The sequence below is a fragment of the Homarus americanus genome, unplaced genomic scaffold (genome assembly GCF_018991925.1).
Source record: "Homarus americanus isolate GMGI-L3 unplaced genomic scaffold, GMGI_Hamer_2.0 scaffold46577, whole genome shotgun sequence".
Lineage (NCBI taxonomy): Eukaryota > Metazoa > Arthropoda > Malacostraca > Decapoda > Nephropidae > Homarus > Homarus americanus.
Genome location: NW_024750770.1, coordinates 289,912 through 306,907, shown reverse-complemented (window position 1 = coordinate 306,907; position 16,996 = coordinate 289,912). Strand labels below are relative to the sequence as shown.

Here is a 16,996-nt window from a genome sequence, read left to right as displayed (position 1 = left end):
ACAAAATCCTATATTAGGTGACTCATATAATTGTAATTGCCGCAGTCCTTTTCCTTTATTGTTACATTGTTAATTGAGTAAAGATGCCCTCTAAACACCACTATGTACTTGACCTACAGTGTACAGCATCTGGTCGTGAGTCTCGGTAAAAGAAACTAAAACTCACAAATCGTAATTGAAACGTAAATTGAAATTGCGACACCTAACTTATAACCTAACTTAGCCTAACCACCGAGTAATTACCGCTTAAAAGACTTATAATATGGACTAATCACCGGTTAATTAGCCTAATGATACCACAGGTGATCATCCAGGTGAGATGGACCAAATTACCTGAGGTGAATTGACAAGTTTCCCCCCATTTACCTGTGATAATGATGCGGTGTTGTTGTGTTGGGGTGATACACAAGGGCTCTGTACCTACACCACACCTGGTTAGGTTAGGTTAGCGTTAAGGTGTTTAATCAAGTGAAGTAAGCTGGGATGTCTAATCTTCATGTGATCCGAAATACTCCTCTCATTTCCACATAAACACGATCCTATTAAGTACAACAGTATCAAAGGGTTACTACACCATCCACTGTCATTAAACACACCAGCCTCTGCATCACAACAACAACAACAACAACTACAACAACAATAAACAACAACAACTACAACAACAATAAACAACAACAGAGGCTTGACCTACATGGAAGTGAAATGGAAGAAAGCATTATGGTAAGGTGATCTCCCCGAGCAGCCCCTAGCACCCTCGGGTAGTCTCGCCCTGCCCCAGTAAACACCTACCTACTCCCTCCTTGATGGCTGGGTGGCAAAGATGAGAGAATCTTGATACACAAATTGTTTCTGTAAATTTGTGACTGACTTTGACATAAATAAATCTCTTGTTACCACTAAGTTACAAGCCGAAGATAAAATGAACACATTGTCTTCGTGTTAATGTGTTACTCTTATAAGATTGTTCAACGATGTACATTTTTACACGTTAACCTGAGGTATATATATTAAGTGTATTCAATAATTCGTTAATCAATATCATAAGCTGTTAAACGTAAGTATCAAGTCTCATTATAAGCAACTCAATCCTTTGTGGTTCTCAGTATAAACAACTCAATCCTTTGTTGGACATCATAAGGTAGACGAGTACAGTAACAAGACCCGGAAAGAGGCGATCCTAGGGTAGCAGCATCTCATCCGCCCGCCCATTACTATTGCCGGGTTACATCAGGGGTTAACCACAACACCACGGCTTGGTACGTTACTGCCCCTCCCCCCCCCCTAACCTAACCTAACCCCTTTCTCACGGTAATCTCCCCTTCCTTATGTAATTAAACAGTTTATATACATTCATTTATCCCTTTAAAGACGAAGACAAAAATAAGAATCTGTGGGGTGGAGTTTATCATTTAATGCGAGAGGAAACGGGGAAGACTTGTCAGGAGAGTGTAATGGCGTGTTCTCTTTTTATGGCGTCACTGAGGTTGTAATGACAGGATGCTTAGGTCGTGAGAGTGGCTGGCGGAGATCACACGGGGTCAGTCACTAGTGGTGGAATATTGTGGAGAGGTCGTGTGTGTGGAGAGGTCGTGTGTGTAGGGGTGGGGGGGGGGGTGGGGTCGTACGTGTAACTACCCCTCCTTGTCCCTCCCTCTCTACCTGGTGTTGTGAGGTACTGAGAGGTGATCGCGTGGTCTCCCTCCCACCCCACCCCACACACACCTGGCTGAGTGTTCTAACGAGTGTGTTCATATCTTGTTTATTGAACCATTGTAGACAAAATGCTGTAACACCAAGAGATAATAATGACCATTTTCACGAGAGAATTATAGGATTTATTTTTCAAGGTCGATGAGCTTTATTATGATGGAATTGTTGAGAGAATTTAGCCAAAGTATTATCATTTACTCCCTGCTGATATACACAGAGGGTGACACAGGAAGAATCTATGCCAGCTCTCTCAAGGCTAAAAATAAATCGTACTAAAAAAAAAAAAGTGTCCAGCAATTCTCATCCTAATGCCGAGGAGAACAACGCACACATCCTGAAGCCTTTATTATAATGCCTGAGCTATTACTAACGTCTGTGTGTGTGTACGTACGTGTGTGTGTGTGTGTGTACGTGTGTGTATGTGTGTACGTGGGGAGGAAGAACACACACACCGGTAATACTAAACCACCGAACAACTGCTTTCTCTCTCTCTCTCTCTCTCATCCTTCTGTTGCATATCTCCATTTTATTCTTTATTATCTTTCTCTATTCTCTATTCCAAGTTCCATCTATATACCTAATGTTCTTTCACTAATTATTACTCCATTACACCTGACCATTGTTACAGTATTCAATGGTACGTTTATTGTTATGGTCTTAAGGCGAATGGAGATATAGTGAGGAAGTTGTTGACGTCTATGAGGGTGCCAGGCTCTAGATGGCACTCGTGGGCAGGTGTGTGTGGGGGATGTCACTGTGGTGGGTCAGGTGTGTAGGGGGCATGTATGTAGGGGGCATGTATGTAGGGGTCAGGTATGTAGGGGTCAGGTATGTAGGGGTCAAGTGTGTGTAGGGGTCAAGTGTGTGTAGAGGTCAGGTGTGTGTGTGAGGGTCAGGTATGTGAGGGTCAAGTACGTGTGGGTCAGGTGTGTAGGTCAGGTAGCAGGAGCCACAAACACCTGAGGAGTAGAAAGTCAGTGTTGCGCGTCTCTCTGGCATTCCACCCTTTAAGCCTCCTCCTTCCCTCCCTCCCTCCTTCCTTCCTAATGGCGGTGTTCGATAACTCTATAAGGTCATTTAACTTATATGTTTCATCAATTAAATTTATTCCTCTCTCTCTCTCTTCTCCATACTCATACACTTATCTGTTTCTCTAATTACCTTTACTCTCGTATTCCTTCCTTCCTTCCTTCCTTCCTATCTCTCTATCTCCCTCTCTCTTTCAGAACCTTCACTAGCACCCGGATATCCACCCACCAGCCGCCACCAGCACCGGGAATCATTTTTTTTTCTTCCACCACTGAACACACCCAAGCCACGCCTAACGCTATATCCAGTGTCTGTTGTCTTACTGGGTTGGTTTATTTAAAAGAATCACTTTCACAAAGCTGGATGGCGACTAAAAACACCTCTCTCTCTCTCTCTCTCTCTCTCTCTCTCTCCTGTGTGTAAGGGTCAGCAGGTAGGGCGTAAGGGTCAGCAAAGGTCACCGCGGAGTTAGTCATTAGCCAGCCCTACCCACTTCCGGTCAACCTTAACAAGACACGAGTGAACCGCTCCCCTGGGACTCAACTCCAGTGAGAGAGAGAGAGAGAGAGAGAGAGAGAGAGAGAGAGAGAGAGAGAGAGAGAGAGAGAGAGAGAGAGAGAGAGAGAGCAATCGTGTTTTCATATAAGTACTTGTGTGAATAGACAGACAGACAGACAGACAGACAAACAGACAGACAGACAGACAGTTATTTTTACCACTGAACTCAACACACACCTTGCTCTAGACGAGGGACCTTTCACCACCGCCTACGTAAACATCATAAATTAGTGTAGCAAATTATCACGTTCACCGAGGGAATATATTTTTATTATATACAATCCTATACTTTGTGATTTTTGTTGATATAAAGAAAATCACCTTTATGTCATTAAATATACAGTGTGAAAGGTCAAGTCTTATGTCACCTCTGATGACCCCAATAGGGAAATATTTAATCCAGATTACTACACTTGACCTATGACCTCTCTCTCTCAAGCAGCCTTTATATTATTACTTATTTGATATATTAATTATCAACTACTAATTAATTATATCCTATTACAGCTCCTTGGTAGCCCACACCTTGACCCGCGGTATAATTAGTGGTGATAGTCAGGTATAATGATAGATAATGATCAATTTAAGTTCCCAGTGCTTATGGTGTGTGTGTGTGTGTGTATGTGTGTGGGTCTAATAATGTTAATAATAATACACACACACTAACTGTCTGACACATTTACTCACACACTCCCTGACCCACACACTGACTGACTCATACACTCCCTGACTCATACACTCCCTGACCCACACACTGACTGACTCATACACTCCCTGACTCACTCACACCACATTACCTGTCCCCACCTTTATGACGTCACCCGAATACCTTTACTGGAGTGTTAATTAACGTCGAGGTGTGGTGCCCTGCAGTACCTCATGGATGTACACACACACACACACACACACACAGGCGGGATTTTTGTCTGATGGGATAAATATCTTGAGATTTTAGTCCCGTGTGCATCAGTAGTTGTGTGGTGGTGGAGATGGTTGTAGTGGCGGTGGAGATGATGGTGGTAGTGGTGGTAGTTGGTGATAGTAGTTTTTTTTTTTTTAATAACGTGGCCTCCAGCCTTCCCCAATAGCCACACCTTCGCCACCATTTAATTACCTTAATATTAAGTATCCTAATACATATGTAGCTATCCTATCAGTGTTGAGTTAGTTGAGCCGCAGATCTATGCGGCATTCAGTGACAGTAGCCTCATAGTCAATATCTGCAGCAGTTGTCGGAATTGGGGCAGAAGCTCTCGTTCCCCTGAGGCAGAGCAAAGCCGACCGAAGGAGAGAGAAAGACAGTCGACATCTCATCCAGGCTGTAACACTAGATAGTAGTAGTAGTAGTAGAGAATTCAAAACGTTGATCAAGGCAGCTTCACTCCTCTAGTGTTCACAACCTCTGGTGGGATGGGACCAAGTGCAAGATGTTTCTACGCCAGACTCGCGGAGGTGATCTCCGAACAGAAGCAGCAGCCCAGAAGTTACGTTACAGCCTGGATGAGATGTCGACTGTCTTTCTCTCTCACTGAATGCCGCATAGATCTGCGGCTCAACTAATTTAACACAGATAGGATAGCTACATATGTATTAGGTTATTTAATATTAAGGTAATTAAATGGTGGGGAAGGTGTGGCTATTGGGGGAGGCTGGAGGCCAATTTAAAAAAAAAGTAGTAGTAGTAGCACATAAGGCTATGAGCATGACTTATACTCTCACAAATCATGCAGTGTGTTACATAACTTTCACACCCCCCTCCCCTTAGACTGCTGGTAGTCGTGACGCATACTTAGTCTTAACACACGCCAAGACCTGTCACCCTGGAGGTCAAGTACGAGTGTGGTAACTGGCCACAACCTAACCTAGTCTTCTTTTATCTCTAAACGGCTTCAAGGAAAATGAGACAAAGTTCTAACCTAACAAGTCGTGAGAGGGAGGGAGGGAGGGTGAGAGGTAGACGGAGGGTGAGAGGTAGACGGAGGGAGGGAGGGTGAGAGGTAGACGGAGGGTGAGAGGTAGACGGAGGGAGGGAGGTAAAGGGAGTTAGGGAGGTAGAGGGAGGGTGACAGGCCTTGGTATTTTACACTCCCCATCACAACAGACCGTGGACGGATGCGGCTCCCACGCGAATGGTGAAAGTCTCACGGCTCTCGGTGTTGTGTTGTGTTGTGTTGGTGTGTGTTGTGTTGGTGTGTGTTGTGTTGTGTTGTATCTATCGAAAAATTACACTTAAGACTCTACAATAACTTTAAAAATCAGGGAATAAAATCGACTCAATGTACTCTGCGGGAATCTGTACTCGGGGTCTGGAGTCTGGAGGCGGTGTTTCCCGTCTTTGTTTATGTGGGCAGCTGAGTGGTGGAGCCCGGGGGGAGGGGGGAGGAGGGAGGGTGAGGAGGGAGGGGGAGAGTGGAGGGGGGTGGAGGGGAGTGAGGAGGGGAGGGGCAGGCGAGGAGGGTGAGGCGGAAGTGGAGGGCGAGGAGTGGAGTGGAGGGGCGAGGAGTGGAGTGGAGGGGCGAGGAGTTGAGAGGCGAGGAGTTGAGATGTATGAATGGGAAGGACATAACTGAAGAGGAATAGGTGGAGTGGTATGGTTGGTGGAGGGAAGTAGATAAAGAGGGAGAAGAGAACAAACGACGGAGATAAGAAGAGGAGGAGATAGAGGAGAGGATAAAAGGTGTAGGGGGGGGGGATGGAGGGGGACCAGCTGAGTGTCTTTTGTGAGTTCAGTAACCAGGTCATTGCCTCGTCTACCAACATCATACGGTCGTCATATATTTTCTTCACAACCAAACTGGAATTTTTCATTATTTTTACCAATGTTTACAAGAATTTTACAAACTCAAACATGGATCAACTTTTATATTATTTTTGGGTCGTCAATTTGTGTGTTTTTTTTTTCTCTCTCGATATATTTTGGTAATTTTATGGAAACTAACAACTAACGAGACGAGGAGGAAACATCTACAGCAAGGACCTGTCAGGGAAGCGAGTCTCAGGGAAGCGAGTCTGAGTTCAACCAGTCTAACATGTACTGCAGAGGTTGACTGGCCCAGGACTTGATATTTCCACGGTCATACATACACATAAACAAACAAACATCAACTAATCTTCACCTTGAGTTTGTTCTGTTGCTCTTCACGTGTCAGAATAAGTAAACAAACACACGTATGGTTGAGGACGCTACTGGTGGTTATGTAAGGGATTGGTCAAGGTTGTTTGCGGTGGTCACTTTCCGAAGTGTGGTGTGGTGTGGTGAGGTGAGGTGAGGTGTGGTGTGGTGTGGTGTGGTGTAGTGTAGTGTAGTATGACCCTTAGTATCCCGTGAGGATTTCCACAGAGCACACAGGTGACCTTAATACAGGAGGCAGACGACCCTAAACACCGTGTTCAGGGCCCCGGGGTGTAGCACAGTGGCCCACAGTCCGCCACCCGTGACCGTCCCGACGCAGGACCTTCCTCTTATCACTGCGTCCTCTACTTCGACTAAGAACTCGCTCTGGACACCTTGTTGAACCGTAATCACAGGTTTAAACAAGAACATGTCTCCGAAACCAGCCGCACCATGATTGGGGTACACGGAATAGAACATCTTCCCTACATAAACCAGTCATTCTCACCCTGAGGTTCTACGTGTGTACTCGTGGTGGTTTTTCTAGTTGTAGTGCCCGTTAACTGACTTGCTTCTCCAGGCAGTGGGTGAAGGGGGAGAGCCTCTTATGGAGTGGCGGCGGCCCTCCTGAAGGGTCGCCAGCAGTCCTTCTGAGGTAACCGACTACGCGCGCCGCCCCTCCACCTACTCCTCCCTCACCATCCACCAACACCCATTTGAACCCCTCTCAGTCGTCCCCCAGCCTCCACCTGCAGCCCCCCCTAGACTCCCTACATTTGATCATCACGACAAAATTTTTCTCTGTCACTCCACCTAACTTACACACCTGCCACACTCACCTACCACCCAAGACGTTGTTTTTTATGGCTCCAAGACAGGTACATCCCTGCACCCACTTCAGCCCTACTGGGTATATCGTGCCCCCACAGCAAATAACTTAACCCTCACAGTTACGTGGACGATCCAGCCAAACAAGCATTTCTACTCAGCTGGGTGTCGGACTCAGTGAGGGTCAGCATACCCGCGCGGTCACCACTGACCCACTTTCTTAGCTGGGTCACACCTTCCCTCCCCTACCTCATGCCCACCTACCTCCCTCTCCTGCCCACTTTCCTCCAAGTACTGCCCATCATCACCCTCTTCCTCCTGCCCCGCTGCCGCAACTCTACCACCTGTGTCAGCCCCCACACACACATGCTCTTTCAAATAAACTCACTTAGAGACAGACGGGTTCATGTTTACCTGAATGCAAATAAGGGAGGAGGAGGAGGAGGAGGAGGCAGTGAAAGGTGACGTGTGTGAGGGTGTGGATGGTAGGAGCTGAGAAATGAATCTAAAGAACGTGGAAAGGATTGAGACAGCACGTGGAGGATTGCCGGGAGGGAGCAGGAGGAGGAGGAGTGAAGGTAAGGAAGGCGTGAAGAGTGTGAGTGAGTGGATGGGAGGAGGGGGTCACCAGGTAGTGTAGGTGAGGGGGGGGATCACCAGGTTGGGTGATCAATAGTGGTACAATTGGCTTCACCAAGACAAAGGTGGTGATGTAAACAGCCTTTATGCCCTTACCTGATCCTGTCTTGTGTGAGGAACAGGAAGTATGAGGTACAGACCACAGTGAATGAGTGAACCCCAATGAATAGTGACGAAGGAGAGAGAGAGAGAGAGAGAGAGAGAGAGAGAAGTGGGGAAGGTGGGAGAGAGAGGGAGAGAAGCAGGGAGGGAGGGAGGGAGGGAGGGAGGGAGGAAGGTTTTTGATAAATAGACAGAGACACAGAGAGGAAAGGCACACGTGGTCATGTACGTATGTATCTGCGTGTGTATACGTGTTTTGTGTATGATCCTAAACACACGTGTACACCTATGAGTGATCAAGTGTGTGAGTGTGGTGTATATAAACAGAGAGCGTGACATAGACGACACACGAATAAAGCTTTACTCACCTAACCAAGTCCCCCTTCCCTCTCCTCTGCCCGCCAAGAACCCGTCGTCAACCACCCCACCACCCAGCGTTTACCTGGGGTGGATTCCCTGTATTACCACGTGATCAAATGAGCTGTTGCTAACTGCTGCCAATAAACATACTAACCTGTGCTGCCGATTTCTCAAGAACAAATAAGACTACCATCAGTTTCTCGACGCCTCCTATCTGCCATGTCGTATTAGTTTACTGGTAATAAACGTATGGAACTGAGGCGTGAACTGTTACCATATCTTCCCATCTTAGTGAATATAATTATAACTTCCTTTTATCTCTCACTTCAGGATATTGTGATGTTTGTCTGGTGATTAAAGACCAGACCTTTGGGTATATTACAAGTATAAACTCTTAAGTCTCCCGTCTACTGCCCCGAGAGTACAGTAGAGTCACAGTCGAGGATCTACCAGTGACGAGTTATCCTGTGTTTATAAGTTCTCTTTATCCTGTCCAGTATTGTCTTGGATGAAGTAACACACACACACACACACACACACACACACACACACACACACACACACACACACACACACACACACACACACACACACACACGGGTAGAGTGTTCCAGAAGCATCAGGTGTGACGTACACGCTATATGACTCCTGCCTCACCTCATCACTTAACAGGTAACAGATGGCTGCTCAAACAATGGGATAAAAACCATTACTTTCTCTCCTGTAAACGGCACTGTTGTTCCTCTCGCTCCTGTTACTTCAACATGATGTAACTCATAGACTACAAACGGATCATTGGATATTATTACAAGTATCATAACATAAACTCAATTCTAATTAGCCACTTGGTAAATGACCCCACGTAAGGAAGAATTATAACAGAACAGATAAACTTAGATAAACTTAAGTGATATCAACATTACTAACAGGAAGTCACGGCACAGTCACCACCACACAGGGAGCTTATCAGTGAAGAGGAGTGTCATGATGGCAGAGGGTGAGGGTGAGGGGTCGACCAGTGAGGAGGAAATGGAAGTTGTAAGGCGGCAACTACCGGTCATATTCCCACGGCTCTTTCATCATCTACACAGGAATGTTGTTGCTCTGTGTGTCGACTAACCTAACCTACCTAACCTCATAAGAACCTTGTCACCTCCGGGGTTTCACTTTCATCCTAAGGTCATCTCCTGTTAAGAAGAATCAATCTGTCTAAAATGTTAAGACAGACAGACAGACAGAGACATCCCGAAGGTCCTGTCGGTTGAAGGACTACAAGTAATACTGTCCAGTGAGGCGGTGATCACAGTGACACGAAGGTTATCATAAACAAGCACCTTAAGAGGTTATATTAGGAGTTTAATGCTAGCATGATAGTCTGGTTCAATCGTGTGTTGATGTATGTAAAGGAGACGATCAGAGCGATTAAAGTCAGGGATTCAGAGTTGGCTTGACGTTATGTTGTTAGGTTAGGTTAGAACCTTTTAAGACTCAATATAAGGGCAAATACAATTAACAACTGACGTAATCATTGTATTTATGGATCATCATGTGGTGTGAAAATACAATCAACATCTGACGTCATCATTGTATTTATGGATCAAGACGTGGTGTAAATCGTTATCTAACAGGAGGTGTCAAGACTTATATACCGAGGCGTTATTAACTTTTACCAACTACCACAGGGACAGGCAGCATCAGTTAGTATCAAGGTGTCCAGTTATAACCCTGGAGGTGTGTCGTGGGCAAAGATCTGCTCCTCTGGTATATCAGTATAAATCAAATCAAATTCAGGGATGAGTACAAAAAGGCCTAAAAATAATTGTTCTAGGCCTACTGTAGAGGGTTTGTCCGTAGTTCTCTTCACAGTCTTGGGTGGGATGATGGGAGGTATGGACAGGTGCACATCATTATGCCTCTTACAGACTCTACTGGGCATAAACTATGTAGCATCAATATGTTTAATGCATGACCTTAACCCCGAGAGGTACCTGGTCTTACACTGTCATCCCGAGGTGGCCGCGGCTGGTGATCACTGCCGCCGAAGCACCAGAGGTAAGGCACTAACTCCCTCGACCACACACATTACCAATATTTACCTGACAGCTTGAATAACAACGATGGTAATGACCCGGGCCCTGGGCACTGAAAAAGTGGGGCACTGGTAGGTAGGGTATTGGGGACACAGTGACCCGGAGGGTGCCAGGGTCTGAAGGGGCGTTTGAGACACAGTTAGGTAGGGCGTTGGGGCCACGGTGTCCCCTGATAATTAGTTTAATGTATTTCTAATTTATTTTTTCTTTTAGCATATACGAACATAGTACGTATCAGTTTTACTATATTTCCATATATATTACTTTAAATACTTATACCTCACGTACTCTGTTGTAAAGTGTATCCTGTACGACGCTGCAGTTGGTTACACAACATAACAATAAAACAAAGCGCTTGAGCCTCTTCCGCTCCTAAGATTCTTTGATATAAAAACTGGTCCAGCCAACACCACAGTAACACTCACCCTGTCAGCGCCCTCGGTCAGCTCCAGACAGCGGAACTCCAGCAGGTCAGCCTGGTCCCTCGTCTCCTGCAGCTCCACCCTCAGTGTCGCCGCCAGGGCTTCCAGTTCCAGCACTCGAGCCGACAACCACCACGTCGCCGGACCCTCTGCCAACACACACAACAGTACAGTTATAACCCGTCCTCCCTGCCCTACATCACACCTCACCTGTGTACTAAACTTAGCCTGTGTGTTTGTCCCTGTATACTACACCTATCACATGTGTAGTATTAACCTATACAGTACAGTCTCAACCTGCTGCCACTAAACACTGTGCAGTAAGGCTATATAAGGTCACTACACCATGCACACTCAACACGTCCTTCATATTTCACATCTTATTAACGATAACATTTAACTAAGTAAGCTTTAAAATTACCTGTGTACCTTTCTACATAATTTTATATATTAAGCAGGTGAATTGTTGTACAGTGTTGGGGATTTTTAAACATTTCAGTCTCCATTTGTGATTTTGGTCAGGTCCACCTCTAATATGGGTGACCATTAGGTAAATAAAGCAAATTCACTCAACCAATGCATATCCTACCTCGCTCTAGTGACAGAAATACTCTATGATGTTAAAATAAAATAGTGTGGCATTGCGACGTTTACAGATCACTAAAGAAAACGTGTGATGGTAAGCTTAGAATTTAAGGGGTACCTAAAGAAATATAGCGTGGCCGACACATTACTGTATCAAACTTGTAGAGCAGCAACTATGGAACAGTTTAGAGGCATAAATACGATTAAGTGATACAATCAACCATTCCAATATATATTTACACATTATGATATATTTTTTTATATAAATGAAACTTGAAATAATAAAGAGAACAATAACCTAGGATAGTTAAATAGAAAGACCGTCAGTTATTGGACAGTAATTAACCGGACATATATTTATTGTCACTTAACGCATCATGATGAAAGAGATAACACGACCATAATGTTACAAGACTTTTTTTTATCTCTATGAATACAACAAACGGTAGTGTATAAATAATTTCACTCACCTTTGCCCGAGAAATCGACGACAGGTGAGCCGGCCGCTGAGGTGGATGCCAGCAGCTGATACGACTTCTGCAGCTCCTGGTGTTCTCTTGACAGGTGAACAAACTGGTTGTCGATTTCCTTCTCATTAACCTGAAAAATAAAAGAATATATTTTATAAATCATTTTAACACAGAACACCTTTAAAAATATTAGAAATTACTGTAGGTGTTTGTTAAAAATTTATGTCCGGTCCAGCTAGCATTCAGTCATTTCGACAGTTATCCTCAAGTCCCAAAGACGTTAAAGGCTGAAGAAAAATCATCCGACATAAGTTACATAACCACGTATCATAATTCGCCAAGTTCAGATGCTTTAATGGAAAAATGTTGAAGCCTCAATTTTACATACTGAGCGTTCTAATGTCGAATTGGACAGAACAAAAATATACTTTATGCGCAGCGGTCTACTGACGGGGAGGCATATAATAATATCCATTTTCCATTTACCCTGAAAATCTTTAAAAAGTAAAGTAGACAATGAAACTTCAGTAAAATACTCTGGTTATCCCCTCACCGTAAATATCGTTTTCTCTAAGAGTGTAAACCTCCGCCAGAGAAAACGGTTCAGCCAACAGGAAGAGGGTAGACATAAGTAAATGTATATGATCCAGTTACATCACAAAAGAATATGTTAGAGCCTTTAGCACGATTAGTTCAGTTTTATTTATGTATAATGGGTGTTCTACATAGCAAAAAAATTACAAATATGACTTAATCTTTGCGTAAGGCATTAACAAATGTTGTAGGACTACTCGTAGGATACATCAACAATAATCACAACTATCACGTTAATAACATTTTCCTAGACACTGTTGAAGGGGAAGAAGATCTAGGCGTTGTGTTAGATCATTCACTAAAGGCGGCGCCACAAGTGGGGGCAACAGTAAGAAAAGCAAAACAAAATTTGGGAATTATAAAGCATACGTACATTCTCTTCAAATAAAAAGATAGGAGAATGGTCCTTAACTGTGCAAATCTCACGTACATCCAAGTCTGGATTATTGGATACGACAACACAGAGGCAGATGTATCATGCATCAGGTACGTGACACTAAACACTGACATCATCTTTTATGTTGTACCTAAAATGGACATGAGAGATACACACGCACACACCAGACGCAAACACGACCCCTGCTGTCTTTATAAGGAGAAGCCTAACAAAGCAGGACTAACACAGCGTACACAGGCATGAGTTTACATCTGACAGCCTCAATAAGTCTTGGCCAGCTACACTTTCACCCTCACTGTACCTAGACTATATCACTCACTTATATAACAATAATAGGTCATTTTTTCTCGGTGGTCCCTAAATAATTCCAATATTTTAAGACGTGCAATAAACAGGACCCGAAGATAAGGAAGACTAACTATACACCGTAAATAAGTTGATTATTATACCTATATCATCTCTTGGTTATTCTCAGTCCTTCTGCTAGAGACTCAAGTCGTCAAGTGGCAGAACAAAAGTCAATACACTAAGGCTTTACTGTTTCCCTGTGGTTTATCCCTATAAGACTTTGTATAGTGTTCATCTCTACTAATACACCACACAGGCCACCTACCTAACCTCACCTGTCTTGACTTGACCAACCCTACTGAGTTATTAAAAAGCTCCCACGACGAATGGGTCCTAATCCTAGACGGTACCAGTACTAACAAGACCTCAACCTAACCATTAGATCTGATGCAGTCTTAAGGGGGCGCCCATGTGACCTGTAACAACGTATAGTACCTTAGGCCAATCTGGTGGTTCGGTGCCTGGAGTGGTGGGCGTGAGAAGGGCTGAGGGCGCACACGGCTCCTCCAGAGTGAAGGCCGAGAATTGATCAAGGGCGTGGTTCTGCTGAGGCTTGGTGGGCGTGGTGGGCGTGGTAGGCGTGGTGGATGTGGGCGTGCTCTCATCTTCGCTATTTAGTTCCAGTACCGTGGGCAGCTCACACACCTGGGAGAGAACAAGTTGTTTATAATCTACTAGCAATGACGTCATCATCTACTTCTGTATGTTTTAAGGCTTTAACATTCTATTTTCTCTATTATGTCTGTGTCTGGTACCATAGTATTTACCTGTGTGTAACTTTAAGAGTATTCAACGACACACACACACACACACACACACACACACACACAGCCCTAAGCTAGGTAAAGAAAACACACAATTTATCAAACAGCTGGCAACTGACCCCCAGATATAGAGGTAGAGACAGGTGAGGAAGAAAGTGTTAAGTGTATATTGTGGTCTCTCTCTCTCTCTCTCTCTCTCTCTTCATCTGATGATAGATAGATGAAAAAATAGCCAAACAATCGACTAGAGTTACTAGACAAACAAATGCACAACAAAAATTAAATACAACTACAATCAATACACAACTAAACAAATACACAAACAAAGAAACAAGTAAACAGAGCAACTGAAAACATCTTTATCTATCTATCTATTGTACATAAAATAGTAATTAACTTCTGATATCATGAAACAAATTATATCACCGTGTTTGACTGATAACAAACACACTCCTCTGATAACGTCATTATAACCCGGAGATAACACAAGCACTTATGATCACTTATCCATCAACATAGCGAAAGATAATACAAGCACTTACTCCCTCAATGAGAGAGAGAGAGAGAGAGAGAGAGAGAGTACAATCCTGACCCCCCTGTAACCCCTCTGACCACCCACCTCAGGATGCCAGAGGGTGCACAATAAACTAGTCACCTGGCGGAGCAAATCTAAAACCTCCACCTAACCTAACCATTCTCCTGCTATTACCTCTCTCTCTCTCTCTCTCTCTCTCTCTCTCTCTCTCAAGAATTAGTCTGCTGGCCAGTCATGATTAAGCTGGATCAGAGGAAAGTAATCTTGATTGATGATGAGCATGACGACTCTCTCTCTCTCTCTCGTGTGTGTGTGTGTGTGTGTGTGTGTGTGTGTGTCCTCTACCCCCTCCTTCACATCACGGTATCAACACAGCCAGATATTATTTTGTGATTAATAAACGAAAGCCAAAAGTTATATCAGTTGTCACAAAATCATAAGATGTTGTATAGCCGTTTCTCTAGTTCTCGCGGGGGGGAGGAAGGGGCGTATGTACGTTAGAATATGTACACAGGTTTATAGAAGAAGTGTATATGCAGTATTTATCATTAGCACTATTAATCTACTGTATACAAGCCTAATTAAGTCATAAAAACAGACAGTACATTGTGTCTCTATAGCCTCACCACCTGCGTCTTCCCCTACACACCACACAACACCCCCTGAGTAGCAACAGCGGGTGGTGTGTGAAGGCAACAGATGGGTGGTGGGTGAGTGAGAGGACACCCAGACGCTTCAGGGGAGGAAACGGTAAAATGCCGTCCCCTCTTAGTTTCTCCTGTACCGTTTACTCAAGGAGAGAGAATGTTCCCTCATATCTCACACAAAGTCCTCGTATTTCTCCACGCAAGGACGACCCACAGACACACGTTCATACTGGATGCCTCGGTCTTCAAGAACTAGTGTGTGATACTGTCATAGTGAATTTCAGCGTTGTGTGATTTGTAGTAGGTCATTTTTAATACACCTTTGGTTCAGCCCCTATCGTGAGTGACGGGGGTTCCTATCGTGAGTTACTGGGGCCCCCTATCATGAGTCACGGAGGCCCCCTATCGTGAGTCACGGGGCCCATATCCTGAGTGACGGGGCCCCCTATTATTAGCTTCAATCATTAATGAGTTCTCCACTAATAAACAAAAAATCCCGACAGCGTTACCAACACTCCCAGAAAGACTAGACCATTAAGTCCAAGTGTCTGTCCTCAACACAGCTTAATACACCACACTTACAAACTCCTAAACCACGTATGTAAACAATGGGTTATATTAATTAGATCTCTTACTGGGGTTAATGGTTCTAAGTGACACAAACACCTGAGGCACGAGAGACTGTTAAGTGAGTAGACAATATAAAGGTTAAGTTACTTCGATGACTTAACTACATAACAATACATAAGGGACTGTGACACGTGGTGAGAAGAAGGGGGACGGGGAGGAGGAGGGGGAGGACGGGGAGGAGGAGGGGAGGAGGAGGGGGGAAGGAGGAGGGAGGGGACGGGGAGGGGGAGGGGGAAGGGGAGGAGGAGGAGGAGGGGGAAGGAGGAGGAGGCGGGGAGGAGGAGGAGGGGAGGAGGGGAGGAGGAGGAGAGGAGGGGGGAGGGGGATGGAGGAGGGGAGGAGGGGGGGAGGGAGGGAGGAGGGGGGAGGGGGAGGAGGGGAGGAGGAGGGGGAGGGGAGGAGGGAGGGACGGGAGGAGGAGGGGGAAGGAGGGGGAGGAGGGAGGAGGAGGGGAGGAGGGAGGGGGGGGAGGAGGAGGGGGGGGGAGGAGGGAGGAGGAGGGGGAGGGGGAGGAGGAGGGAGGGGAGGGGGAGGGGGAGGGGAGGAGGAGGAGGGAGGAGGAGGGGGGAAGGAGGAGGAGGACGGGGAGGAGGAGGGGGAGGGGGGGGGGGGAGGGGGGAGGGGGGAGGAGGAGGGGGGGGGAGGGAGGAGGGGGGGGAGGAGGAGGGGAAGGGGAGGAGGAGGGGGAGGGGAGGAGGAGGGGGAGGGAGGGGAGGAGGAGGGGGAAGGGGGGAGGAGGGGAGGAGGGGGGAGGGAGGAGGGGGAGGGGAGGGAGGAGGGGAGGAGGAGGGGAGGGAGGAGGGGAGGGGAGGAGGGGAGGAGGAGGAGGGAGGGGAGGGAGAGGGGGAGGGGAGGAGGAGGGGGAGGGGGAGGAGGGGAGGAGGGGAGGGGAGGAGGAGGGGAGGAGGGGAGGGGGAGGAGGGAGGAGGAGGGAGGAGGGGGAGGAGGAGGAGGGGAAGGGGAGGGAGGAGGGGGAGGAGGGGAGGGAGGAGGGGGAGGAGGAGGAGGACGGGAGGAGGAGGGAGGGGAGGGGAGGGGGAGGAGGACAGGAGGAGGAGGAGGGAGGAGGAGGAGGGGCGGGGAGGTGATGTACCCACCTTGACGCAGGACTCCCTCCTCGGGGGCCACGACGTAGGGGGAGGAGGTACTAGGCACTCCCGCTCCTGTAGGGGGTAA

General features: G+C 46.1%; 1 protein-coding gene across 12 annotated transcripts in view; it reads right to left on the bottom strand.

The window, feature by feature from the left end:
* Nucleotides 1–16,996, bottom strand: part of LOC121854184 — a 246,229-nt gene that overhangs the window by 74,436 nt on the left and 154,797 nt on the right. For all 12 annotated transcript variants that reach the window (XR_006086504.1, XR_006086503.1, XM_042348653.1 and 9 more), the window contains 4 exons: nucleotides 16,918–16,983; nucleotides 13,680–13,889; nucleotides 11,906–12,035; nucleotides 10,854–10,999 (listed from right to left, as the gene is read on the bottom strand). Coding sequence is in view for 10 of the 12 variants with exons in the window: in XM_042348653.1 (XP_042204587.1) it covers nucleotides 10,854–10,999; nucleotides 11,906–12,035; nucleotides 13,680–13,889; nucleotides 16,918–16,983 (552 nt within the window). In the remaining 2 variants the exon portion in view is untranslated. The remainder of the gene's footprint in view (nucleotides 1–10,853; nucleotides 11,000–11,905; nucleotides 12,036–13,679; nucleotides 13,890–16,917; nucleotides 16,984–16,996) is intronic.